The sequence below is a fragment of the Tiliqua scincoides genome, chromosome 1 (assembly GCF_035046505.1).
Source record: "Tiliqua scincoides isolate rTilSci1 chromosome 1, rTilSci1.hap2, whole genome shotgun sequence".
NCBI classification, from domain to species: Eukaryota; Metazoa; Chordata; class Lepidosauria; order Squamata; family Scincidae; genus Tiliqua; species Tiliqua scincoides.
In genome coordinates, this window is record NC_089821.1 from 62815470 (window position 1) to 62841469 (window position 26000).

The 26000-nt window shown below is 45.8% G+C and overlaps 1 protein-coding gene across 2 annotated transcripts in view; it reads right to left on the reverse strand.

The window, feature by feature from the left end:
* Positions 1-445: 445 nt before the first annotated feature.
* INCENP (inner centromere protein) overlaps positions 446-26000 on the reverse strand; it is a 43798-nt gene continuing 18243 nt past the window's right edge. The window contains exons 9-18 of one of the 2 annotated variants that reach the window (XM_066630910.1): positions 23856-23970; positions 23632-23769; positions 8754-8863; positions 8556-8676; positions 4333-4455; positions 3626-3801; positions 3333-3438; positions 3012-3104; positions 1621-1771; positions 446-726 (exon numbers count right to left, since the gene is read on the reverse strand). In XM_066630910.1, the coding sequence (XP_066487007.1) occupies positions 521-726; positions 1621-1771; positions 3012-3104; positions 3333-3438; positions 3626-3801; positions 4333-4455; positions 8556-8676; positions 8754-8863; positions 23632-23769; positions 23856-23970 (1339 nt within the window). In that variant the 3' untranslated portion in view covers positions 446-520. Of the gene's footprint in view, positions 727-1620; positions 1772-3011; positions 3108-3332; positions 3439-3625; positions 3802-4332; positions 4456-8555; positions 8677-8753; positions 8864-23631; positions 23770-23855; positions 23971-26000 lie in introns of both variants that reach the window. The other variant, XM_066630902.1, reaches the window with a different exon arrangement.

Consider the following 26000-nt stretch of genomic DNA (forward strand, 5'->3'; position numbering starts at 1 on the left):
CCATGTCCACTGATGTCAGCAGGCTAAGAAGTACCAAATTCTACAAAAGATATTTGATATTTTATATGTGGCTGGTCTTATGACCGTAATAAAGTTCTATTCTATTCTACAAAATATATAAAATGGTTTTCCTGCAATACTGTGCTGCCAGATCACTTACAGTAATTGAGAGTAGCAAATGAGGAGTTGCATCCTGCCCTCATCTGTGGTGGTGCTACATAGCCTTAAATTTTTCTGCCTACAGAAGGGGTCTTTGCGTGAATGCAACTCTTCCACTCATGGAAGGAGCCTGAAGCTACGGACCATCACCATGAGACACCTAGGATACAACCCATAAAGTTGGTAGTATTTTAGTCACTCAACCTGCCAATGCAGTAAGACCTTTTGATCTCTAATTCCCCCCCCCCCAAGACAAAACAGTATTTAGGCGGCCGAGCACAATTTTATTAATATGGATAAGCACAAGACTATTGGCTCTGTGCACAAAAATACTAAAAACACATTGAAGGTAAAGACCTCTTCAGCACCTCTTGAAAGAATATGTTGCAGATTTGCCTCCTGGAAATGGTGGGGAGTTCCACACTGCAGAACTGGTGCGCTTAAAGTAACGAGGTTTGTTCTTATAAAAAATTTCTTCCAGTTTGGGACTCTTCACAACCCCAAAGAGTGCGTAGGTGTTGGGTGGTTTGTAATATTGCTGTATGATAGCCTGGCTTAGCAGATTTCCTAGGTGAACAAAAATAAAGACTTAATATCTTAGACAGAAAGACCCTCTGGCAACAAGTTCTGCTGAGAAAGAGTTCTAAAAGCAAATGGCACAACTTCTTAAGGAAGCAAGGGCAGCTTCCACCATGGACTTTCCCTTCCTCCCTTAAGTCAAACAGATATGATTCCAGTTCTTCCGTTGAAGATAACTCATGTTACACACATGCAGTCAGGAAGTACAGTACAGTCATGCCTTGTCTTGGGCAAATGTTCCAGGGTCATTGTGTAAAGCTAAAATCACATTTACTCAATATTATGTTGAAAATCTCTTACATCAGAAAAGTAGGTATTGTTTGTTTAAAAGTGATGAGAAGTGGCAGGAACTGTGATTGAGGGAACAGCAGCAGCTTCATCTGCTGACCTCAGACTCACTCTGGGGCAGTGTGTATATCCAGATCAGTTCCATCATCAACATGATATATTCCAAGTGGTCAAGATCAGTCTCAAGCATGCATAGCACAGATATTACTGAACTCCTATTCCCTAACCATATGCACGTGGAAAAAGGCTAAAAGTCTCATTAAACATGAGCCTAGAAGCAGCTCTTTTGGATCAGCCCCAATGAGGTCATGTAGTCCACATCCCATTTCTCACATTGGCCTGCCAGATGCTTCCAGGAAGCCTCCATATCCTACATGTAGTGCAACAACCCTCCTGTGCTGCTGTTTTTCAGTGGTACACTGCTTCTAAGCACAGAGACTATTTTGCTTTCATGGTTATACCACTGCTTCTATCACCTTTTACACTTATCTAAGTTAGCAAAAATCAGCACAAACCACAATATAGAATCATATACATCAATACACTCTCACCAGCAAAAAGGAGGAAAAAGTATACAGACTGAGTAAGACTTACCTGTAGCCCAGGTAGGGATGGGTTTGCGGGGCTGGCTCTCGTCATCTGTTGAGTCATCACTGTTCAAATCCATCCCATAATTATTTGTATCAATCTTGGGCTGTTTGGGAGCCTGGGGCGTCATTTGGTATGAATTGCAGGCAGGAGAATTCTAGGCAGAAGAATGGATAAAAGTTAAAATGTCATTTGTTTTAGAAATGTGTTCTACTCAGTAAGCCACAGCAAAGTGCCAGCATCCCAAGAAGGTCTCCTTTCAAAGGGGCAGTTTTCCAGAGGAGCCATTCTCATGCATTTGAACTGCTGCAGTAAGAGAGCTTCCAGCCTGTTCACTCAAAATCTACAGTTGGGACATACTACACTTATTTTACTGTGGTTTTTTTTCCTGCTGTGATTACCTCTAGGTGAGACTATTGAAATTCATTGTATAGCTGTCTCTGATGACAGTTTGGAAGCTTTAGTTGGTCCAAAATACAGCTGCTCGATTAGGAAGACCAGATGATGGAACACATCACATCAATTCTTAATGCAGCACACTGGCTGCCAACACATTTGCAACCACAATTCAGTGTGCTGGTGCTTAAGTTCAGTTCTGCATGTCCTAGCACCAGGGAAGTAAAGGACTCCCCTCATTCACAAAGACCCTGTCTCTATACCAAATTCTTCCTCAGAAGCCATTCTGCAGGCAACCGTGTCGTCTCTAGAATTTAGGCAAGTAGCAAACTGGGAAACTTGCCTTGTTGTGGACCTCACCTCTGGGACACTCATCTCAGGAAGTCTTGCCTGGTGCCTAATCAGATATCATTTCAGCTCCAAGGAGAAAGATTTTTCCCAGATATTTAAAAATTTGAACTTCTTATGCTACTTTTGGTTTTGAATGCTTTTGCTTATTTGCAGCTGCCTTAACTGTTACTATTTATGGATTTGTTGGCAGTTTTGTTCTAAACTGTTTTGTTAGCTGCCCTGGAAGAAGTAGGCAGGATATGAATTTCATGAAATAAAAACATTTTTATGCCTAAAACACTGTCCTTATGTGTGAAAACCAGGATCTGCTCTGACAAATCTCGCCTCTTTTCTTTGGAATCATCCTTTTTGTTTGTCCTTGCACTTCCAAGTTAAGCCTGCACCTATGAGAGTTACAGACTTTTGAGAGATATGCTGGGATTTTCTACATACCAGCACTAAAGTTTCTTGGAGAGTACATGCATGTTGCTCTCCAGTATTTTCTCATTCTTAAAAATGGAAAGTGAAAGACATAAGTTAAATACCCTGAATGAACAGTGCCTCCCTACATAAGCCTGTGCTCTACTACTACACCAGACACTCCCTGTAAAGCAAATCTAACAGAGGCATCAACACTTTTCCCAGCTACTGATTTGTGGTGCAAAGCTCACCTCTATCTCCACCGTTCTATTCAGTTGCTTGTTAGCAGCCTTGGCTGCAGCCTCTGAAGTAGCTTTCTGCTGCTCCTCTTGCTTTTGCTGTTCCTGCTAAGAAAGAGCACACAATGCTGATCAAGTGCCAGTGCTCCTGCCCCAAATCATGGTGCAACCCAGGCAGATGCACACATGGTCCACCTATCCAAGTTTCCATCTCCACAGCTCCAAGAGAGGGAGAGAGAGAAGGAGAGACTTCAGCAACACAGTGGCAGTTACCAGAGTTCAAACATGCACTGAAAGGAAAATATTCATTTTAACACTGATAGAACCTCTTACCAATTTCTTCTCTTTCTCCTCCACCTCTTTCCTGAGCTGCTCTTTCGCTGCCATGAGCTCCTTCTGCAGGCGCACAGCCTTCTCTTTCTCCTGCTGTTCGTGTTCCCTGAAAGCAAGTAGACATCAGTCTCTAAAATGGAGAAGGGAGCATGCCTTTCAGCATAACTTAAGAGCATATTACCCAGGGCCAGTAGGCTTTCAGACAAGTTGCAGCCAACTTTGAACTACTCACAGTTTACCTTCATCCATCTTTACCAAGTCATCACAAGCCTGCTCAGGTATTTTATTCTCACCGTTGTGCTTGGAGCTTTTCCTGCTCTCTTTTCTTCTCCTGTTCTCTCTCAGCAGACAGTTTCTTCTCCTTTTCCAGTTCTGCCTGCCGCTGCTCTGCAAGCTTCCGAGCTTTCTCTAGCTCCTCTTCCTCCCTTTTCTTCTGCAATAGTTCCTTGCGTCTACGGTCTTCTTCCTCCTGAGAAGAAAGGGGGATGTTACCTTAAAGTAAAACTCCTACAGCAAACCTGACCCAACTGATCTACAAGTATAAAGTTGAAGACAGGACAAATTTTGCCAAGGTGTACATAGACTAGCCAAATTCTCCATATAGCCTAAAAGCACTGTTATTACCATCAAGCTTAAATAGGACTAAGCCTAAATCATGAGGAAGGCTTACAAATCAGAGAATCTGAACACTCTTAGTTCTAATAACTCAGCGTCTCAAAGTATCTTGTATACTGAAGCATATCTGAAGCCTGGAGGAGCAGAACTTCAAAAAGCCCAATAGGGATTATGTACATTTTATTAACAAATTTAGAAGCTATTGCAATAACATTAAATAGCCCTGAAAGGATTCATAAGTAAACATTGACTTATTCCACTCTCTACTACAGCTAAATTCAAAAACCAGGTGGTAACAAGAACTGATGATGTTACTCTGGTTTTTTCCTACAACTGCACAGCCACCACCAACCCCCTTCCAATGTTCCTACAGCTGCCACCTTACCAGCTGCAGGGCTTTCTGTCTACAGGTTTCCACTTCTTGCTTGCGCCGGGCTTCAAGTTCCTCCCTCTTCTTGGCAGCTACCTTCTTTTTCACTTTTTCTTCTGCCATTTTTTCATCTCGCACCTAGAATAGGATTGTGCGCATCTTGCAATTAAATAGGGTACTCATCTCATTCTATATACAGTGATGCCTCGCAAGACGAATGCCTCGCGCAATGAAAAACTCGCAAGACGAAAGCGTTTTGCGATTTTTTTGGTGACTCGCAAGACGAATTTTTCTATGGCCGTGCTTCGCAAGATGAATTTTTTTGCATTTTTTTTGTTTTGGTTTGTTTTAAATCGCGCTTTGCAAGACGAAATTTTCGCAATACGAAACGACTCGCGGAACGAATTAATTTCATTTTGCGAGGCATCACTGTACATATTAAGAGGTGCCTCCCTTGCATCAAACTGAAACTTCTAAGTTCTCTGTAATTTTAATAGGAAGACCAAGGACAGATAAACCCATTTTTGCCCGGCCCACAGGTGCACACATTTGGTTCCTGTTGCATATATGTAACGTTGGGCAGAAATGGGGAGATTTGTACTTACCGTGAATCCCCCTTCTCAATGGTCTCCATGTCCGGATTAGTCCTTACAAGTGGGTAGCTCCTCCCTCTCAGGTAGGCAGGCCAGAGTCTTTTGGACTTCCTAAGAGGAGGGGCTGCCTGGACTTCCCCACTGTCCAAGCTTGAAGAGCCCCTCCTGAGTGAGATTTATTTGGATGCCAGATGACTCGTGTTCCTCCGTACGGTACTGTAGTGGAGGTTGTCTGCTGTGGCATACTGCATTGCATGTCAGCTTCAGGGATGAGCGCGGAATGGGTCCAGGTGGCTCTAGGCCCTATCCTGGTTACATTATTACTCTGCGTTGCTCTACGCCCCCCTGACCCTACTGCTTTAGTTATGACTACTTCTCTCTCTCTTTTTTTTTTTGTATGGCTGCAAGGGTGGGCGGACTAATCCAGACATGGAGACCACTAAGAAGGGGGATTCACGATAACTACAAATCTCCCCGTTCTCCAGTGGGATCTCCATGTCTGTCTTAGTCCTTACAAGTGGGATGTGCCCAAGCGGTGCTCCTCAAGGATGGGAGCTACCGTAAGTCTATAGTGCTACGCTTTGCAGGACGCGCCTTGCGAAGGCTGCGCCCCCAGAGGCGAAGGGCGTCGATCTTGTAGTGCTTGATGAAGGTGTTAGGTGAGCTCCAGGTAGCTGCCCTGCACACTGCTTCTAGGGAGAGGTGAGCCCTGAATGCTGCTGAGGTGGCAGGTCCCCTGAGAGAGTGAGCCACTATGCCCCAGGGGGCTCCTTGCTGGATGCCCTGTAGGCCTTGGTTATGGCCTCTCTAACCCATCTGGAAACGGTGGAGGGAGACATCTTCCTGCCTTGATCACTGGGTCTGTATGATACAAACAAGGCCTCTGAGTGCCTGTGGGCAGAGGTCCTGGAGAAATAAAAGCTCACCGCCCGTCGAGGGCATGCCATTCACGCTCCCTGGGATGAGAAGGGAAGCACCACCTCCTGCAAGCACCTGTGAAGGTAGGCAGCACCACCTCCTGCGAGCAGTGAAACAGGGAGTTCATTTTGGTAGGAAGGTAGGGTCGGTGAGAAGGACAATCTGGGCAGGCCTTGGGTTCCTCTCCCTGGTGGGCAGTACCCTCTTCTTTAACCTGGACTCCACCAGTAGCAGGTCCAGGGCGTCCCCGAACAACTTGGCTCCCTGGAAGGGCAGGCCGGTGACCCTGGCGTGTGAGATTGCATCCATATCCCAGTTACGCAGCCAGGTGCTGCGGCGCGTGGCAACTCCTGCGGCCCTGGCCGAGAACTGCAGGGCATCTGCTGTGGCGTCTGCTATGAAGGCGGCAGCTGAGGCCATCTTTCCGATATCTAAGCTAGCCCTGGAGCGTAGCTTGTGGGTCTCACTGAACTGCTGAAGCCAAAGGACCAACGCCCTGGAGAAGAGGGAAGTGGAGGCCCGCAGTACACTGGAAGTGGCCTCGAATCCCCTCCTGGTGGCTAGCTCTACCTTCTTGTCTGTGGGGTCCCTTGGGAGACCATCACTGTCTGTGGGGAGGACGGCTGGGGATCCCAGTAGTGCTGCTACTGGGGCGTCCACCAGGGGTGACTTGAGGCAGGCCATGACCTCTGGGGGGAGGTTGTAGAACCTGGTGGAAGGCTTGCTGGAGTCTCTGCCCCTAATTGGGTTATTCCACTCCTTGTCCACCAGTTGTTGGAAGAAAAGAGGGAAGGGAAACCATTGGGGGGGGTTTCTTGCTGGTTTGGAAAGACTGTTGGGGACCCCCACTTGGTCTTGGGCCCCGTATCCTCGTGGTGCTCAGGCTGCAGGTCTAGCACCTGAACCACCCCTGAGACTAGCTTGTTAAACTGCTCAGCATAGAAGAGGTGGAGCTTGTGTGTCTTAACCTCGTCCCCCGATATTTCTCCCTCCTCCACGGACGAGGCGTGGGAGCTCTCTTTGCCCTGCTCCTAGAGGTGGGTGTGTTCGGGGGTGGCACTGCGCACGGATGATGTCCGGCGCCTCTTGGAGGAGGGGAGTATGGGTTCATCTTCATCCTCCCCCCTCTACCACCTCCTCTGGGGAGGAAGCTGGGAGCCCCAAGGGTGGATGCTCTGGGGTGCCCCCCTGTGGTTGCTGGTGTGCCTCCATGGCAGCATTGATGCTGGCCTGGACCATGTCCCGGATGGCCCTGGAGAGCTCTCCCCAGTCTAAGGCGCTGAGCCTCGCGCAGGGAGTGTGTACATCAGGGGCCTTGCTGGGGGTGTCCGCCAGTTCGGGGGGGGGGCTCACCACTTCTCCAAAGTCCGGACTGGTGCGTGGCCAAGATGGCACCCGCGCACATGGTCCTCTCCTCCGCTGCTCTCCTGCTGCAGCTGGAGGCAGCTCAAGCAGCTGGATAGCCCCCGCTGCTGCTGTGAGCCTGCCTCTGCCACCCCTGCCCCGCTTGGGGGGGCTGGTCTTCGTGCTCTTTGGGCACGAAACCAAGATGGTGCCCACCAACCGCATGGAACAATGGGGAGGGAAGGAGGAAGCTCCATGCCCCCACTGCTGCTGGGGGAAAGCGGCTCCAGAGGCTGGCTGCGGCTGGAGCGCTTGCAGGCGAGACTGCCTCGCCCTGCCAGGTTCACAGGGGGGTGAGCGGCTGGAGATGTGGGAGCACCGGCTGGGTGTGCGGCTGCCGCCACTTGAACAGTTGTTGTCAGCTATGGGGCGGGGCTGCCTTGGGGTCAGATGAGGGCAGCCCAGGTTCTCCCGTGTTGTGTGGCTGCTGCCACTAAAGCGGTCGTCCTGGATCAAGCGAGGACAGCCCAGAAAGCGGGCCCTGTTAGCTGCTGCCTCTCAGCAGAGGTACAAAGCTCAGGTGCGGCACGAAATTCAAAAGTAGATTTGGCTGCCTTGCTCTAAAGCAGGTAGCCACACGGGAGCCTCCAGGCAGGCTGCTGGTAAAACAAAGGGAAATTTCTTAAAGGGACTGCAGCTTGCAGTGAAATTCAAAATAGAATTTTTTGGCTGCCTTGCTCTAAAGCAGGCAGCCGCGCCTCTAGGCAGGCTGCTGGTAAAACAAAGAAAAAATTTCTTAAAGGGACAACGGCCAGTATTGCCTGCTGGAAGGTTGGAGAGTTAGGAAAAGGGAAAAGGTTTCTTAAAGGGACAGCAGGCAGTATTGCCTGCTGGAGGGCTGGACAGTTAGGGAAGAGGTAAAAAGAAAAAATAAAATACCCTCTTAGCTTCTCCAATGGGGGGTTTCAGCAGAGCTGAACCCAGCTCTGTCCTGCTCCGCCGAAAGGTTAGGCCAGTCTGGGGAAGTCCAGGCAGCCCCTCCCCTCAGGAAGTCCAAAAGACTCTGGTCTGCCTACCTGAGAGGGATGAGCTACCCACTTGTAAGGACTAAGACGGACATGAAGATCCCACTGGAGAATGGCTTAATTGTTGAATGTCACAGACAAAAAAAGAGCAATTGCGTTGTGGGGCTGATAAAGGATCCAGTTATGCCTCTCTGAAGACCAGGCATTAATGCAAAATGCACTCTAATGCAAAACACTTTACACACACTCAACACAAGATTAAGCTAAGACACCATGTTACTGGCACCTCAGATCTTTGCCATACTACTACGCAGAGACCTCACCCTTCCAAAAGCTTCAGAGCCATATTCAAGCTTACTTTCTCATTCTTCTCCTCGTGCTGAGCAAGCTTTAGTTCAAGTCGTCTTTTCTTCTCCTCTTCCATCTGCTCGAAACGCTCACGAGCTTGTAACACCTTACGGAGGCGCTCCTCACGCTTCCTGGTGGCACATGTAAATCCAATTAAAAGACATTCCAAGATACCAGAAAAGGAACAACTGAAAGGGCGTATACATACTGCTTCATCTCTTCCCGCCGCCGCCGTTTTTCCTCCTCCATTTTCTGTTTTCTATACTCTTCAGCTTCTTCCTTCTTCCTCAGGTTCTCTAACCGTTGCCTCTCCTTTTCCTAGGTAGAGCAGGATATACATATTAGCACACTATTAAAGGAATGCCTTTCCCCCAGTTTCTGTAACATGGCAACCTGTTACAGGCAAAAGATAAACAACTGGCCTACAATTTCAAGTCAAGGAAATGAAGCTCTTTGTAGTGCAGGAGACACATCCAATAGTCACAATCACCTTGTAGAGGTGAATATACAACAGCCAGGGGATGAATCTGTAATGCTAGGTTAGATGCCAAGTTTTTCAGGAGCAAGATATGCAGTATAAAGGGATGGAGTAGTTCTTGCCATGTCCACTTTGCTCTACCCACTTCACTCCACACATCTTGGATGAAAGTCACTGCCAACAGTTTAGTGATTAATCTGCACTCACAACCACCAAATAGGTTTCTCAGTTCTAAAGCACCAGCTGCATTTTTCTTCAGAAAGTCTCTGATGAGCAAAACTAAATGAAATGGGCAGAAAATGTGTGGTGTAACATAGCTGAATGCTAGTTTTCTGGCTACTTTCTCAGTGCATTGCACCACACCCTTCAGAATGTCTGCTCATTACAGAAGAAGTGTGAATTGAGTCAAGTCTTTAAAAGATTCCAAAGTAGATTGAGTTGCCCAGTCTAACACAGGACAAGTTTCCTTTCCCTTTAATTATATAGAAACAGGTGCTATTTCAGTCACCACTGCAACACTACATTGACAGAAAAAAAATTGCACCTGTAAACACATTTTCTACCCAGTTACCAAAACACTAGAGTCTCACCCAGGGTGGAACTGAGCGATTCTGATTGCAAGAGTATAAGGCAGCCATTTTCAACCACTGTGCCGTGGCACACTGGTGTGCCACGAATGGTTCACAGGTGTGCCACAGGAATTTGAGGGAAGGTCACTTTTTGTAGGGCCAGTAGGGATTTGAAGCCCCCACTGGCAGCATCGTGTGCTACCATTTTGGTAATTACAAAAAAACCTAATGGTGTTGACAATTTTAGTGCCTTGTCAGTGTACCGTCAAATGAAAAAAGTTGAAAATTGCTGCCTTAGAGGAAGGGCAAGTTATAAATGTATGTAATGTAGGCTAGAAATCCTAAAGACATCCTGTGTACGCAGGTCTAGCAGACCACAAACCCTGTCCTTCAGGCCACATCCAACCCTCCATATATTTTTTATCCTGCCTGTGTGGTTCCTTAGCCCCTCTGAGCTAAAAATAGCTCCACAGGCATACCTTGTGGGTATATACCACATTCAGCCACTAGAGGTCCTGAATGTAATGCAATGAAGAAATTATTGGAACAGAACCCAAGCAAGTAATTAGCCTCAACCTGTATATAAAAATAAAGATAATGTCTATAGTAAACTTATATGGAAACTGAGACAAGAAACAGACAAAAAAACATTTGATTTGCATCATAGGCTGCTTGATGCTTTTCCAAAACGCATTCCCCCTACTTCCTGTGAAAGTCAACATTGCCCTCTGCTCCTCGTCTCCTTCCACTCCCACCCACTTATTGCATTCAATCAAACTTCCAGTGCATTAGTTCTCCATGTATTTATCATTTATTTTCTGGTCCTTGTCACCATGTCAGATATACAATGTAGCCCTTGTGCCAAAAAATTTGGAGACCCCGTGCTATATCTTAGGAAGGAGGAGGTAGGATGTAAAGCTGGGCCAAGTTTCCTTCTGTCCTGGTCAACATCTCTTAGTGGTGACACATGGCTATGGGAGAGCAAGCCGCTGCAGCATGGAGGGAGAGGCACAGTGAAGCTGCCCAGTGCATTAACTTTAAATTTTGTAGAGGGGACTTGCCTGGAGCAAATGAAGCCTGGGTTTGCCACTTAAAGGGTGCCATTTCTTCTCTTCTCCCCCCTTCTCTTCCTTGTGGCAGATTTCACTAGTTGCCTACTTCAAATCCATATGAAGTTCATCTCCCCTTATTGCTGCCACTTGCACATGGTACCTGCATTTACTGCCTTGGCTTAAGTAGGGAACACTGAAAGAATTTTAGGGGGAAAGCATCCGATTTCATTCTCTTCCTCCTCCTCATGCTTCTTTGTGTAGATATAGCTCCTCAGACCAGAGATTTTCAACCTTTTTCATCTCGTGGCACACCAGCAAGGCACCAGAATTGTCAAGGCACACCATCAGTTTTTTAAGGATATATTTTATTATTTTAAAAAAAGAGTACTAAGATTGTATTTAAACTTGAATAGCTAAAGTTTTAATGAATAACTTCTGATTAAATAAACTTTTAATCAAAACTTTAAAGTTCAATAACTAAACTTATTTAAAAAATAAATAAATCAGTGAGAAATTTGTGCTTGGTTATGTTTCATGATGTCCCTTGTCCGAGGATGGATGGTTGACAAGCATACCCTCAAGTTCTGCTCTAGTGTTTGAAGCCTTGACCTGATCTTGCTCGTCATTGTGTTCATAGCAGAGAAACCAGCCTCACACAGATAAGATGTTGAGAAAGGAAGAAGTGCTTTAATTGCCATCTTTGTGATCATGGAGTATTCCTCTCGGAAAGACAACCAGAATGAGGCCATATCTGTTGACAAGTGTTTCAGTCCTCTATCATTTCTGATTTCTGTCAGCTCATTTTCTTTTGCAACAGGTAACTCAGCTGACTCACATGCACTTAGCACAAATGGATCACTCACCCAGTGCAAGGACGATACATTAAGTGTCGGGAAATATTTTTCAATGTTTGTCCCCAGCAGTGACAAACTTTGTAGAAATAAATCCACAAGACGTCTGTCCAGTTTACAACTTTTTGTCAGTTCAAACATTTCAACTTTTGTTCTCTTTTTTTTATTTTGGCAACCCACAATGTTAGTTTTTCCTTGAGATAATTTTGTCACTGCAAGTCAGAATATTTTCATTCTTTCCCTGCATACTCTTGTTAAGAGTGTTCAAGGCTTGGAATATGTCAGCTAGGAATGCAACTTTATTGCACCAGGTGTCATCACTAAGCAGGTCAGCCAGCTCAGACCCTACTGATGTAAAAAAGATTAGAAGCTGTTCCCTCAGTTCATACAACCTTGAAAGCCCTCCAGATACCCAACTTCTGCAGACAGAAGTGAAATGGCTATGAGTAGCTTTTCCATGGCAGAACACAGCGCTGAGAACAACCTTGATTTTAATGGCCTACTCTTGATGTAATTAACCATTTCGATTGTCTCAGTCAGAACTTTTTGTTCATGTACTATTGATTTTGAAATAAGGGCCTCTCTGTGGAAAACAATGCCAGAGTTCTTTTGTTTGGCCAGTGCAATTAATTCTTTTAGGCTTCCCAACATAGAGGGAGCACCATCTGTGCAGATGCTGATACATGATGTCCACAACAAACCATGAGAATTGAAATAGTGGTCAACAACATCAAAAATGTCTTGGCCTCTTGTGGCTTCAGGAAGCAATTTACAAAATAAGAATTGTTCAATGATGTTGCCATTACAGATGAACCTACTCAATGCTAAGAGTTGTGCATTTCCTGTGATGTCAGTTGACTCATCCAGCCCGGTGGCAAAAAGATCAGCTTCTTTAATGTTGGCTATAACTTGTGACTCAACATCTTCAGACATGTCTTGTATACGCCGAATAATAGTGTTATCTGACATAGGTATTTTCAAGACCTCTTTTTCATTTGTTTCGCCAAACATAATATTTACAATTTTGCAGCATGCTGGTAAAATTAGTGATTCAGCAATTGTATGTGACTTCATGTTTTTTGCCACAATTACAGCAACAGCATAGCTTGCTTCTTGTGCCTTGTCAGAAACAGCTGATTTTAGAAATTTTTTTAACTGGACATGTTATTATATTGGTATGTGACAGTTTTAGAACCAACACTACTAGGTGTGTTACTGCCTGCACTAGTGCTAGCCATACCTGACTCATCATCATCTCTCTGTTTCTTAATTAAAAATTTATCCATGCCTACACTCTGTTTTGGTGGAGAGTTGAGAAAGTATTTTCTACACACTTGATCTCAAACAGTCACACTAAAAAATGGGTGGAAGAAGTAAAGAACAATGATGAAGCTCTTGGGCTTCTAATATTTCTGTATTGATAGAAAGCAGTAGCTGCAGCAGCAGCAGCAGCAACAGGTTGAGGACACAGCAGAGTGAAAAGATACAGGAGCAATGAAAGGGTCTTGCCACAGGTAGTTTGATGGAAGGGGCTGTTTAGAAAGGATTTCCTTGAATTACACACAGACTTTCAAGGGCACCAGAAAGAGGATGGGTAAGTGAAGCTTTCTCCTTCAGTTGCTGCCCAAAGGAAGCACAAAGCACCTATTTGGGACCCCTGCTCAACTGCTTCTTTGCTTTGATCGAGTGAACGAGGTGAAATGCTGCAATTTTTGGTCCCTACTCTTTTTTTTGTGTAGCCACACAAGGCGGAATACTGCTACTCTCAGCCCAGACTTAGCAGTTGTGGGAAGGGAAACACTGCTATCTTTGATCCCTGCTCAGGCGCTGAGGCAAGGCTGTTCTCAGCTGAGCAGCAGCATCCTGCCTTGGGCAGCTCCCCAACCACTTCTTTGCTGCTGTTTTTGGTCCCTGCTTAGCTGATTCCCGGCTTTGCACAGCCCTGCGAGGTAAAATGCTGCTGCTCTCAGGAACTAAGACAGCCATCCTTTCCACACTTACCTGGGAGTAAGCCCCATTGACTGTAATGGGACTTACTTCTGAGTAGGCATGCATAGGCTGAGGCTGTGAGGCTGCAATCCTACACACACTTTCCTGGGAGTAAGCCCCACTGATGGTAATGGGACTTACTTCTGAGTAGGTATGCAGAGGATTGGGCTGTAGAACACTACTGCCACAGGGTGCAAAGAAGCCCCTTTTCTCCTTCACCCATGTAAAACAATAATTAAAATGTAAATCTTAAAATGTATACTATACAAAGGTCAAACAGCATATTAAGTATCAACTCAAGTATATCAAGTATCTTTAGCATTTGCACAGGTCCATAGGATGATTAATTTTGTAACCACTGCAGCCTGGCTGCTGTTGATCTCTTCCCAGCTAACACACACAGTACTCTGAACTTTTTATGACCCTACAGGGCTTCTGTACCTTTATTTATTCAGAGCTTCAGTTACAGGCACTGTTAGAAGTGAGCAAACAATGAAGCTTTGGGAAGACTTGTCACACAGAGAAAACGGGAATAAGGCAGGTCTGCTCCCCCCCGCGCTACTGTCTCGCAACACACCTGAGGAGGAACTACGGCACACCAGTGTGCTGCAGCACACCCATTGAAAACTGCTGTTCTAAATGAATGGCACTGGCATCCACATTTGTTTAAAATGGAGAATTTTCTACTGCCAGTTTCTTCACTTAGAAGATATTTGTTGACCACAATGTAACAGAAATATAAATCTGATCCATATTTACAAACCAAGTTAACATTAAAGATTTGGAAGGAATCTGTTTTGTGGAAGACCTTGCCTGATAGGCTAATTTTGACTTGGATCAATTAACTGGGCAAGATCAGGAGTTTCTTTTATTGTTCAGGTTGAAGGCTAAATATATGCCATCATTAGCTAAATGGCAATATTTACAATTACAACCAGTGGCGTCGCTAGGATTCGAGTCACCCGGTGTGGGAGGCCTGCGCATCACACCATCAGTGGGCGGGGCAATGCCCCAAGCGGGCGTGGTGATGTACCATCGCCCCGCCCCCACCGATTTTTTGACTGTACCTTTTGATAGAACACAGATATTTCAATGTGGTTTGTTTCATTGCATTCCTCATGAAATTACGCATTGATTGATATATAACATGATGGTCTTATTCCTTCAAACTCTGATTTTAGTGATTTTGAAAATTTGTAGAGTCTCTCTCACACACACATGTCCGTATCAACTTACTAACACCTTATTGCAGCAGTTCTCAAACCTTTAGCACTCGAACCCACTTTTTAAAATGACAATCTGTCCAGGACCCATTGGAAGTGATGTCATGGCCAGAAGTGACATCATCAAGCAAATTAAAATAAATTATAAATTAAATTAAAATAAAATACAGTGGTGCCTCGCATAACGAATGCCTCACGCACCGAAAAACTCGCAGAACGAAAGCGTTTTGCGATTTTTGGTGACTCGCACAACGAATTTTTATGACCCGTGCTTTGCAAGACGAATTTTGTTTTGGTTTGGTTTGTTTTAAGGGGAGGATCTTCATGTCAGTTTATGATCCGTCCACCCTAGTAAGGGGAGGATCTTCATGTCAGTTTATGATCCCATCCACCCTAGTAAGGGGAGGATCTTCATGTCAGTTTATGTAAGTAAGTCCCATTGTGCTTGCTCCCAGGAAAGTGTGCACAGGATTACAGCCTTCAAGCTCCCCACTCAGCATCCCCCCCCCATTTTCGAAAACCTCAGTACAGTATGTATGCCTTTAAAGAGCACTTAATAAACACTTTGTAAAACAAATTTGACTTTGTTCTGACTTTTCTTGCCCATAGGAACGCATTAATTAAATTTCAATGCATTCCTATGGGAAAACGCGCTTCGCAAAACGAAAAACTCGCATAACGAAAGGACTCGCGGAACAAATTAATTTCGTTATGTGAGGCACCACCGTAATTACATAAGGGGGAGCCAGTCCTCTTCCACCAAGTGAATCTACTCTGAAGTAAGTTCTATTGTGGTCAACAGGGCTTACTCTCAGGAAAGTGTGGGTAGGATTGAAGCCTGTGAGCCTATGCATCCTATGCATGTCTACTCTGAAGTAAGACTTACTCCACAGTCCACCTGCAATAACAACCCCCCAAAAAGAATCAGTGAGATTTCCAGCCCTCCCCAGTGCCCAGTTCTTCTATTTCAGGCATATCAAGATAAAGACCCACCTGGCTTTGCAAGTACAAAATAGAAAACTTCACCTTACCAGTTCAAGCCACTTTTTTGTCTTTTTTAGTGGGGGGGGGGGCGGGGGGGCTGCCTTCTGGAACATTTGTTGCACTCCAGTTCCATGGAGTGGGACCATTCCAGTGTCCTCACATTCCCCTTTGCCTGGCTACTCACAAGTAAACACAACATGAGGCTGCTTCACTTTCCATAGAGCTCCATAGACTTGCAGCTGGGAGGGGGGACCTCCTTTTCCGTGTTTTGGGGGGCTGCATTCACTGGATCAGGACCATTCTTACATCCTTGGAGCCTCTCAGCCTGCCTTGACTAAGGCAAGTCCGCCTACTTGTAAGTAAATGTGACCACATGGCTTTGTTTCGGGCTCAGACTCGCAGCTGGGAGGGAGGAAATTCTCAGGTGTTTTTTTTTTTGGGTTGCATTCATTGGATCGGAACCATTCTGGTGTAGTTCAATTCCTCTTAGCCTGCCCTTTCTGACGGACTATGGCAAGTACACCTAATCACGAGTAAACACGATACAGTTCACTTTCACTTTCCATAGGGCTCCATGCATTTTTTCCTTCTGGTTTTTTGGCCACAACTTTTGAACGAAAGGAGCGATTTCAATTCTGGTTTTTGCGTTGCACTCCGCCAGCCATTCTGCATCCAATGGTGTATGGCATGACGCGGTAGCTCCTAACACTGTGAAGTTAGTGTGTCCTCCCCCAGGGAGCATCACCCCCCCCGTGCAGCCCGCACCCCCCTAGCAATGCCAGTGATTACAACATCTGTTAGTGTCCAAATTCGATCCAGTGACATTATCTACTACTGAATCTCTTGCATCTTGAAAATCAACTTCTTGAATCAATGGAGAAAAAGAAGCCAACATCACACCTTTGTATTAAGGGATTAATTATAAGCATTGCAATTTGCATGAAGCATCATCACTCATGATATGGTTTCGCACTGTGATATGAATTTTTGGGGATGAGATTAGCTATATTAAACTTTGTATTACAAAGTATTGGCAACCTTCAGTCTCGAAAGACTATGGTATCGCACTCTGAAAGGTGGTTCTGGAACAGCGTCTAGTGTGGCTGAAAAGGCCAATCCAGGAGTGACAATCCCTTTCACACCGGGAGCAAGTGCAGTCTGTCCCTGGTCTGTCTTCCTGGCTATGGGCCTTCCTTCTTTGCCTCTTAGCCTCAGACTGTTGGCAAAGTGTCTCTTCAAACTAGGAAAGGCCATGCTGCACAGCCTGCCTCCAAGCGGGCTGCTCAGAGGCCAGGGTTTCCCACTTGTTGAGGTCCATCCCTAAGGCCTTCAGATCCCTCTTGCAGATGTCCTTGTATCGCAGCTGTGGTCTAGCTGTAAGGTGCTTTCCTTGCACGAGTTCTCCATAGAGGAGATCCTTTGGGATCTGGCCATCATCCATTCTCACGACATGACCGAGCCAACGCAGGCGTCTGTTTCAGCAGTGCATACATGCTAGGGATTCCAGCACGTTCCAGGAATGTGTTGTTAGGAACTTTGTCCTGCCAGGTGATGCTGAGAATGCGCCGGAAGCAGCGCATGTGGAAAGCGTTCAGTTTCCTCTCCTGTTGTGAGTGGAGAGTCCATGACTCGCTGCAGTACAGAAGTGTACTCAAGACGCAAGCTCTGTAGACCTGGATCTTGGTATGTTCTGTCAGCTTCTTGTTGGACCAGACTCTCTTTGTGAGTCTGGAAAACGTGGTAGCTGCTTTACCGATGTGTTTGTTTAGCTCAGTATCAAGAGATAGAGTGTCGGAGATCGTTGAGCCAAGGTACACAAAGTCATGGACAACCTCCAGTTCATGCGCAGAGATTGTAATGCAGGGAGGTGAGTCCACATCCTGAACCATGACCTGTGTTTTCTTTAGGCTGATCGTCAGTCCAAAATCTTGGCAGGCCTTGCTAAAACGATCCATGAGCTGCTGGAGATCTTTGGCAGAGTGGGTAGTGACAGCTGCATTGTCGGCAAAGAGGAAGTCACACAGACATTTCAGCTGGACTTTGGACTTTGCTCTCAGTCTGGAGAGGTTGAAGAGCTTTCCATCTGATCTGGTCCGGAGATAGATGCCTTCTGTTGCAGTTCCAAAGGCCTGCTTCAGCAGGACAGCGAATAAAATCCCAAACAAGGTCGACGCAAGAACACAGCCCTGCTTCACTCCACTTCAGATGTCAAAGGGGTCTGATGTGGAGCCATCAAAGACTACAGTGCCCTTCATGTCCTCGTGGAAAGACCTGATGATTCTGAGGAGCCTGGGTGGACATCCAATCTTGGAGAAAATCTTGAAGAGGCCGTCCCTGCTGACCATTTCAAAAGCCTTCGTGAGATCTATGAAGGCTATAAAGAGTGGCTGTTGTTCTCTGCATTTCTCCTGCAACTGTCTAAGGGAGAATACCATATCGGTGGTGGTCCTGTTGGCTCGGAATCCGCACTGCGATTCTGGATAGACGCTCTCTGCAAGTACCTGGAGCCTCTTTAGTGCAACTCGGGCAAACAGCTTTCCTACAACACTAAGGAGAGAGATGCTGTGGTAGTTATTGCAGTCACCCTGTTGCCTTTGTTCTTGTACAGCATGACGATGTACATGAGCTGAAGCCAGTAGTCATTAGCACATCTCCTGGTGGTCTGCTGGACTTTGCTGCGAGCAGCTCGGAGGACCTGCAGGTTGCGCTCACTGGGACAGGCCTTGTGTGCTGCATGAGCTCTCCTCTTTTCCTCAATGACTGGTGTCAACTCCTCAGAGTGGGCTTCAAACCAGTCTGCCATCTTGTTGGTCTTCTTGCCAAATATGGACAAGGCGGTGTTGTAAACGGCATTCTTGAAATGTTCCCATCTGTTGGATGCGTTTGCATCGACCGGGCCTGGAAGAGATTCCTCAAGCGCTCGTGCAAATTCCTCTACTTTTCTCTGATCCCGGGTCTTGCTGGTATCAATGTGAGGTCTTCCTTCCTTTTTCGTGTGATACAGTCGCTTTGTTTGCAGTTTCACTCTGCTGCACACCAGGGAGTGGTCAGTGTCACAGGCAGCACTCTGATAGCTGCGTGTGATCTTGGTGCTGGGAAGGCTGGAGCGTCTGGTGAGAATTAGGTCGAGCTGGTGCCAGTGCTTTGATCTTGGGTGTCTCCAAGAGACTCTATGTTGGGGCTTCGTGTTGAAAAACGTATTGCTGACACAGAGACCATGATGACAGCAAAACTCTAGCAGGCGTTGGCCATTCTCGTTCATCTTCCCAATGCCAAACTGACCTAGGCAAGTGGGCCACGAACTGTTATCAGCACCAACTCTAGCATTGAAATTACCAAGGATGAACAATGGTTCTTTTACAGGGATCTTCTTGACAGTGGTGGCCAGGTCATCATAGAATTTGTCTTTGGCTTCTGCTGGAGACGACAAAGTCGGTGCATAAGCACTGATGAGAGTGACAGGTCCTGCTGATGACTGGAGCTGCAGGGACAAAATTCTTTCACTTCCCACAGTAGGTGGGATGATGGACTTCAGCAGGGAATTTCTGACTGCAAGCCAACACCATGTTCCCTAGTTTCGTTTGGTGGTTTTCCCTGCCAGAAGAATGTGAAATTTCTCTCCTTGACAGATCCGGAATCTGGAAGCCTCGTCTCTTGAAGGATGACGATGTCCATCTGTAGTCTGCTCAGCTCCATGTCGATGACAGCTGTTTTGCGTGCGTCATCTATTTCTTGCAGGTCATCAGAGAAGCCAGGTGTCATTGTCCTAACGTTCCAGGTGCCCAGCTTTAGGGCAGGAGTTTTCTGTTGCATGGTGTAGAGTTGTCGATCCGCTTGTCAGTTTTCACCCTAAACCCCACGCACCCCATGAGGTTAACGGACCGTGGCGAGGCAACACCTTACTGACTGGGGACTGCCCAGCTTAAGACAGGCAGTAGCTGCCCAATGAGATGTAATGATCTCTCCCACCGTTGGAAGCAGCCCCTGGCATCACGCTCTACGCCAATCGAGCAAAGACTTATAACCGGTAAACTGCTGCTTCCCGTGTTGTGCCGACGCCGTATGGCGAAGTTGGAGTGTCCTCTCCAGTGCGCGAAGCCTGGGTAAAGAAGGTATGGAGGATAGGCTGTTACCCATGCAGCAAATCCCCCCTCTCCACGTCGCTGGAATGGTCCAATGGAAAGGCAGAAGTCGGTACGGTTGGTTCCAGTGGCATCGCAGGAGTTGCGAGAACGTGACTGTGTTCAGCCAGGAACTGCCTCAGGGACTCCGGCTCCTGATTTTGCCTCGAGGTTGACTCCTGAAGCCTTTTTCATAACTGGATCTAGCCACAAGGCAGTGGAGGTTTGGGATCAGAGTTTTCCTTCTCTTAGATGAGCTGCCTGCCCCCCCTCCTACCCCGCATCCTCCGTTTCACTCAACACAGCTCTCTCTCCAATTTCCAGGTACACATCTCTTTTCAATTTCCAGGTACCCACAATGCCCTCCCCCCCGGCATCCTCCGTTTCACTCACACATCTCTCTTTCCAATTTCCAGGTACCCACAATGCCCCCCGCATCTTCCGTTTTACTCACACATCTCTCTTTCCAATTTCCAGGTACCCACAATGCCCTGCCCCCCGCATCTTCCATTTCACTCACACATCTCTTTCCAATACACTGATATTTGTTAATACATATGTTCTTTTGAATAGTCTGCCTATTTCATGGACATTACCTGCAAGAACAGCAGATACAGACTCATTTTTGAAAGCTTTTTCAGACATTTATGCAAAGATTATTATTCTTAGTAATTTTTACGTGTTTGTTATTTTTCTTTTCTTTTTTGTTTTGTTTTCTCTTCACAAAGAAGGAAAAAAGTGCTTTGGTTTGTCACTGAGTATATATTCAACAAGGACTTTACATCTATGGGATTATATAACAGGAGCACACACGGAAGGAAGCTTGTGGAAGAGAACTTCCCTTCTGTTTCCTGGGTACAGCAGACCTCAGTGCCTGCTCAAATTTTGTTCCAGGTCTACACAGGGTGCTGAGGGTTACACAGTAAAGGAGAGAGTGGCCAAAATCACCACCTATTCCTCTTGCAAATAGAATAATCTTTTGTTCAGAAGAGGCAGTTCTGATATCATCCAAAATGTAGAGTGTGAAGTGATCCAAAGCCAATGCGGGCTAAATTATAGAAGTCAGCAAAGTTCCCATAACCAAGGAATAATTGAGAGGAGGCTTGGTTCTTCCTATTCTGAACCTTATTGCTAAGCTAAATAAACATTAGCTTTAATTTTCTACTTAAGGTGGGACATTGATGCAAAGAAATAGTAAATATGAACACGTTTTAAAATGGTCAAGGTGTTCTGTAAGCACCGCAGATACTCATCCATAAGTCGACCCCACAGATAAGTCGAGGGCAAGTTTTGAGCCAACAACCACGAAATTTTCTATGACCCTTGGATAAGTCGGGGGTTAAACTTAGGTGGGTGTCTGACTATAGTTTTGTCTGATTTTACCTGAGGCCAGATCCTGAAAAATAACCTACCACTAATTGTTACCTAAGAACTATAGTCTCTAATTTATTAAAAACACAGTAAAAGATCATAAGATACATTTTTATTCTTTTTTAAATTCTGGTTTTCACCACCTTTTTGTAAACACTATCAGAGTAAGTGCACTGTAAGCAACATACCAGTGGTTCCCAACCTGGTATTCATGTACTCCCAGGGACACTCAACAGGACCTTTAGGGGTACTTGAAAAAGAGTGGAATAATGGCAGAAAAAGGCAGGCCATGCTCCAGAATGCACAGCCTCGAAGGGAGGTAGCTAGTTGGCTGTGAAAGCCCCACCAATATCTAGTTTTCAGTTATCAATTCATGTATGAACCAGTGACTGAAAACCAGCACAGTAAAAAAGCTGAAACATAATATGGAAAGTGATCAATCATCCAGAATTTCTCAGCACACTTCTGGTGCAAAACAGTGCAAAGGCAGTTCTTCAAACAGATGAAAAGAAAAAATATGTGATGAACACATGAAGTCTGGGCTTTCATATGGAGATGAGGGCTTGTCTAGTTACAAACATTTTGCTAATAGGAAGTGTACAATTTATGGAAATGGGCTGCCAATGGATATACAAGTGAAAAAGGTTGAACCATGAATCAAATCCACCTTTAAGGTGTCTGGTGTGTTAAGCCAGAAGCTCTACATATAACATATGAGCAATTCAATTCACAGCAGAGAGATGCAGCTGCATATATTTGCAGCCCTTTTTACTCAGAAGTAGACCCACTGCTTTCCATGGATGTTACTCTTAAGTAATTGTGCACTGAATTGTAGCCTGGGATGGAAGGTCCCATCCTGGTGTTTCAAAAAACAGACCTGCTTTGCAAGCATTTGCAAAGCAGAACCTGGCTGCAGCAGAAGGAAGAAGAATAAAAGGTAAACTTTGGCTGGAATTTCCCAGTTGCCACAGAAACGATCTCTGCCCTGCCTGCCTGCTGCTTGAGAAACTTGGTGTCTGTCTGCCCCTTGAGAAACTAAACTTTTCAGAGTTGAAAGGCTTTGCCCTCTGATTGACTGGGAGATAAGGCGAAGTGATAATTGGAGCTTGATTACTTGGCAAAAATTTCACATACTATAGGTGAGTATCTACGGTATTCATAATTGTACATGTACAGTTTACTTTTTAGTAAAATGGTCTTGAAAAGCAGAAAATAAGTGCTAGATTTCCCACTTTAAATGGGAGCAGTGTTAGGTTACTATGCAAGTTAGGGACACCATCAGACAGCACGCAGTGTATTAGTGATGTGCAACTACACCTACAGAAAGAGCAATCTTATTACTTACAACAAACCCCCTCTGTATGAAGAAAAGACAAAAACATAGTTAATATCTCTGGAAGTTAGCTACTCAGTATTTTTTGCCAACAGCGTGTGAAAACTAGATTCACAAAAAACCCTGCCTACTGGCACCAAGTAGTGTTTAGAGGTACAACACTACTCTCAATCACACCAAACGAAGAAAAGTCACTGATGTTGCTGCAAAGCATCTAGTTACTGTGATAATCAGCAACAGATGTTTACCAAACTGGAAACAAGAAATTGATGCTAAAAACAAATTGAACTGTTCAGATGCTATGCAGGGACCAGAACCATTCAGCTTGCTGTTCAACACATATACACATACCGGCAGCTCACATTGTGGCTGGATAGTTCAAATCAATGTGCAAATTTTAATGGTATCAAACCTAATGCCTGCATACCCTTCAATCCACAATTAAGCTCTCTTCCCCATCAATAGCATATAATCCCTCCTGATCAAAGAAATGGCAAATATGTCATCTGCAATTTTTGTGCAATCCTACTTTCTTTGAGGACTTCCCTTATACCTCTTTTTGTCCACTGGTTCTGAGCCCCTATCTTTCAGCCCTTTGGCTCACTTTCTTCCATTACTCTAACTCTCAGCTGCTACGCCCTTCTGTTTTCCTTTAACTCTACTTAAATTTTTCCCAGCTCCCAACTGATCTCTAAAGGCAATTTTTAGCATAAAGGCACACCTTCAAAGCCTTGCATGATAAGATTTTTAAAATCAAAATGGACTTGATAAATATTTGCCAAGACAGTTTACCAAGTCAGAGTTGGCCCTATAAGTATTGTTTTTCAGTTTCTGCCATCTTTTGATCAAGGTTCTCAAACTGCACTGTAACAAAAGCCAATCACAATGGAATCCAGGATTGATATTCACTACTGAGAAAAGTTGCAGGGAAATAGCACAGAAGAGAAAAGACTATGTCTCTTCTATGGGACAGAAGATTTTCCATAAATAATTCATGTTGGAGGAGTTTCATTTCTCTCATTGGCACCTTTACTACTCATTAGATATGTTTTCCATTCAAAAGTCACCTCCTAATTGTTGCTGCCAGTTTAAAAAACCAAGCAAAACGACTTTACCTTAAGGTTGGTTTGGAGGGGTGTATTTTGTTTGAGGAATGATTTTATGGTGCTGTTCCTGCTCCCAGAACCAGGGGTCATCATGAGCCTCTGGTTCTTCTGTACAGTGTGCAAGAATGTCTTGAAAGGGCGGACAACCTGGAAAAGAAGCCACAAGGGATTTAGTCCTCTGAAGGCATCTGATGGGACTTGCTGCACTCCCAAAGATGAGATATGTATCTTACCTTACTGGCAGGACACTGGGGGGAGAGGGTTTTTTTCCTAGGTGGAGAGAGCTCATCTTCTGTGTGAGGCCCATCATCCAGCTCATTAACTGCTCTCTTATAGCTTGCCTTTCTCCTGCAAATATTCATACAGGGCTAATTACATAGTAGAACCCAGGAGAGAAAACAACTAACCTTAGGGATACTGTGGAATAACCTAGTCTTAGGGATACTATGAGAAACAGATATCTCTGGCTCCAGCCCTTGTTGACTTAGATCAGGGGTGTCCAAACTTTTTGGCAGGAGGGCCACATCATCTCTCTGACACCGTGTTGGGGGTTGGGAAAAATTTACATTTCAAATTTGAATAAAATTACATAAATTAATATATTAGCGATGGAACTTATATGAATGAATGGATTTTACTGAGTTTATTTATAATACACATGAGATGCAGAAAAGTGGGCGTGTTAAAATAAATCCTGACACACCTAACATACCTCTTCCCAGGGAAAAGTACAAAACAAACTTAAGAGGAGCAAGCATGGGCTTCCTCCCCCCTCCATGCTGGTACATGTTTTTACTTACATACACACTCACACTCACACTCACTCTCTCTCTCTCTCTCTCTCTCTCCCCCTCACCATCCTGGCAACAAGCAGCAGCAAAGGAACACAGTCAGCCAGGGAGCTGGTGGGCACCTTCCCCCTCAGGGCAGGAGTTTGTTTCTCCTCCACACACAGAAGGGAGTTGCCTGTCTCCCTCTCTCAGTCCCTCCTCCAGTCAGCATCAAGAACCAAACAAATTTAAAAGCAGGCAGAGAGTTGCATGTTTTTCCCCATTCTCAAATGGACCCCCATCTTCCTCCCTCTCTGCCAGCAATCCCAACAAGCAAAAGCAGCATGCTCCCTCCCCATTCAAGCAACCTGGGAGTTCTCCCCTACAGTGTCCACCTCTGACAACAAGCACTCACAGCCTAATCAGATCCACACTTTCCTGGGAGTATGCCCCATTGACACAAATGGGACTTACTGCTGGGTAGACAGACTCTCCAGCAACATTCAAACATCCCCACAATTTCATCCCTGCAGCGACAGCCCCCAAGCACACTCACAGCCCAATCTGAACCACACTTCCCTGGGAGTAAGCCCCACTGGTTCTGATGGGACTTACTGCTGAGTAGACATGCTCTCCAGTGACATTCAAACATCCCATGAGTTCTTCCCTGCAGCGCCACCCGAACCCCAGCACACTCAAGCAGCACAACCAGACCCTCCCTCCCTCGCCCCCCCTCAGCCAAACTGAAGCAGTACCCATGACTTCTCACCCCCATTCGATGCCTGAACTCAACTGCAGCCTCCCCAGCCTAATGGGAGTGTTTGTGAATGGGCAGGGCTTCTTCAGAGCTCTCCTGTGAGGGAAGGGCAGCCTTTCCCTTGCTGATGCTGCAAAGAGCAGCTGTGTCGGGCCAGCAAGGACTCCTGCAGATGCCCATCAGGCCAGAGGCTTTTGAAGACCAGGGGCTCCCTGGGGGGTCCCCGGGGGCCGCAAATGGCCTGCATGCCTGGGTTTGGGCAGCCCTGACTTAGATATTCATAAAGGACAAAATGAGGCAAGATGGCTGCTTGGGTATTTTAAAATGAAGACTTCCTTTACAGAGGAGCTAGTCTTGTCTACCAGAGTGCCAGCAGAGGACCTATTCTACAGTTACTCATTTTCTCAGAGCCCACTCTGGAAATCTCTTCCAAATTACAGTAATAGCTCCAAAAGCACAAGTGATAAGTTTCTGAAAGTCAAATGCTGAGTGAAAAACACTATAGGAGACATAGTTGAACTGAGACATTACTGGTGCTGATTGGCCTTGCACTACCCAGAATGCACTGCTCCCACTGGCTACAACAGCTGTCAATCACACCCTAGACCAGGGGTGCCCAAAACCCGACCCTGGGGCCCATGCGGCCCTCGAGGCCTCTCAATGAGGCCCTTAGGGAGCCCCCAGTCTCGAATGAGCCTCTGGTCCTCTGGAGATTTGTTGGAGCCCATACTGGCCCGACACAGCTGCTCTCAGCATGAGGGCAACTGTTTGACCTCTCATGTGAGCTGTAGGATGAGGCTTCCTCCACTACTTGCTGTTTCATGTCTGTGATGCAGTAGTGGCAGAAAAGG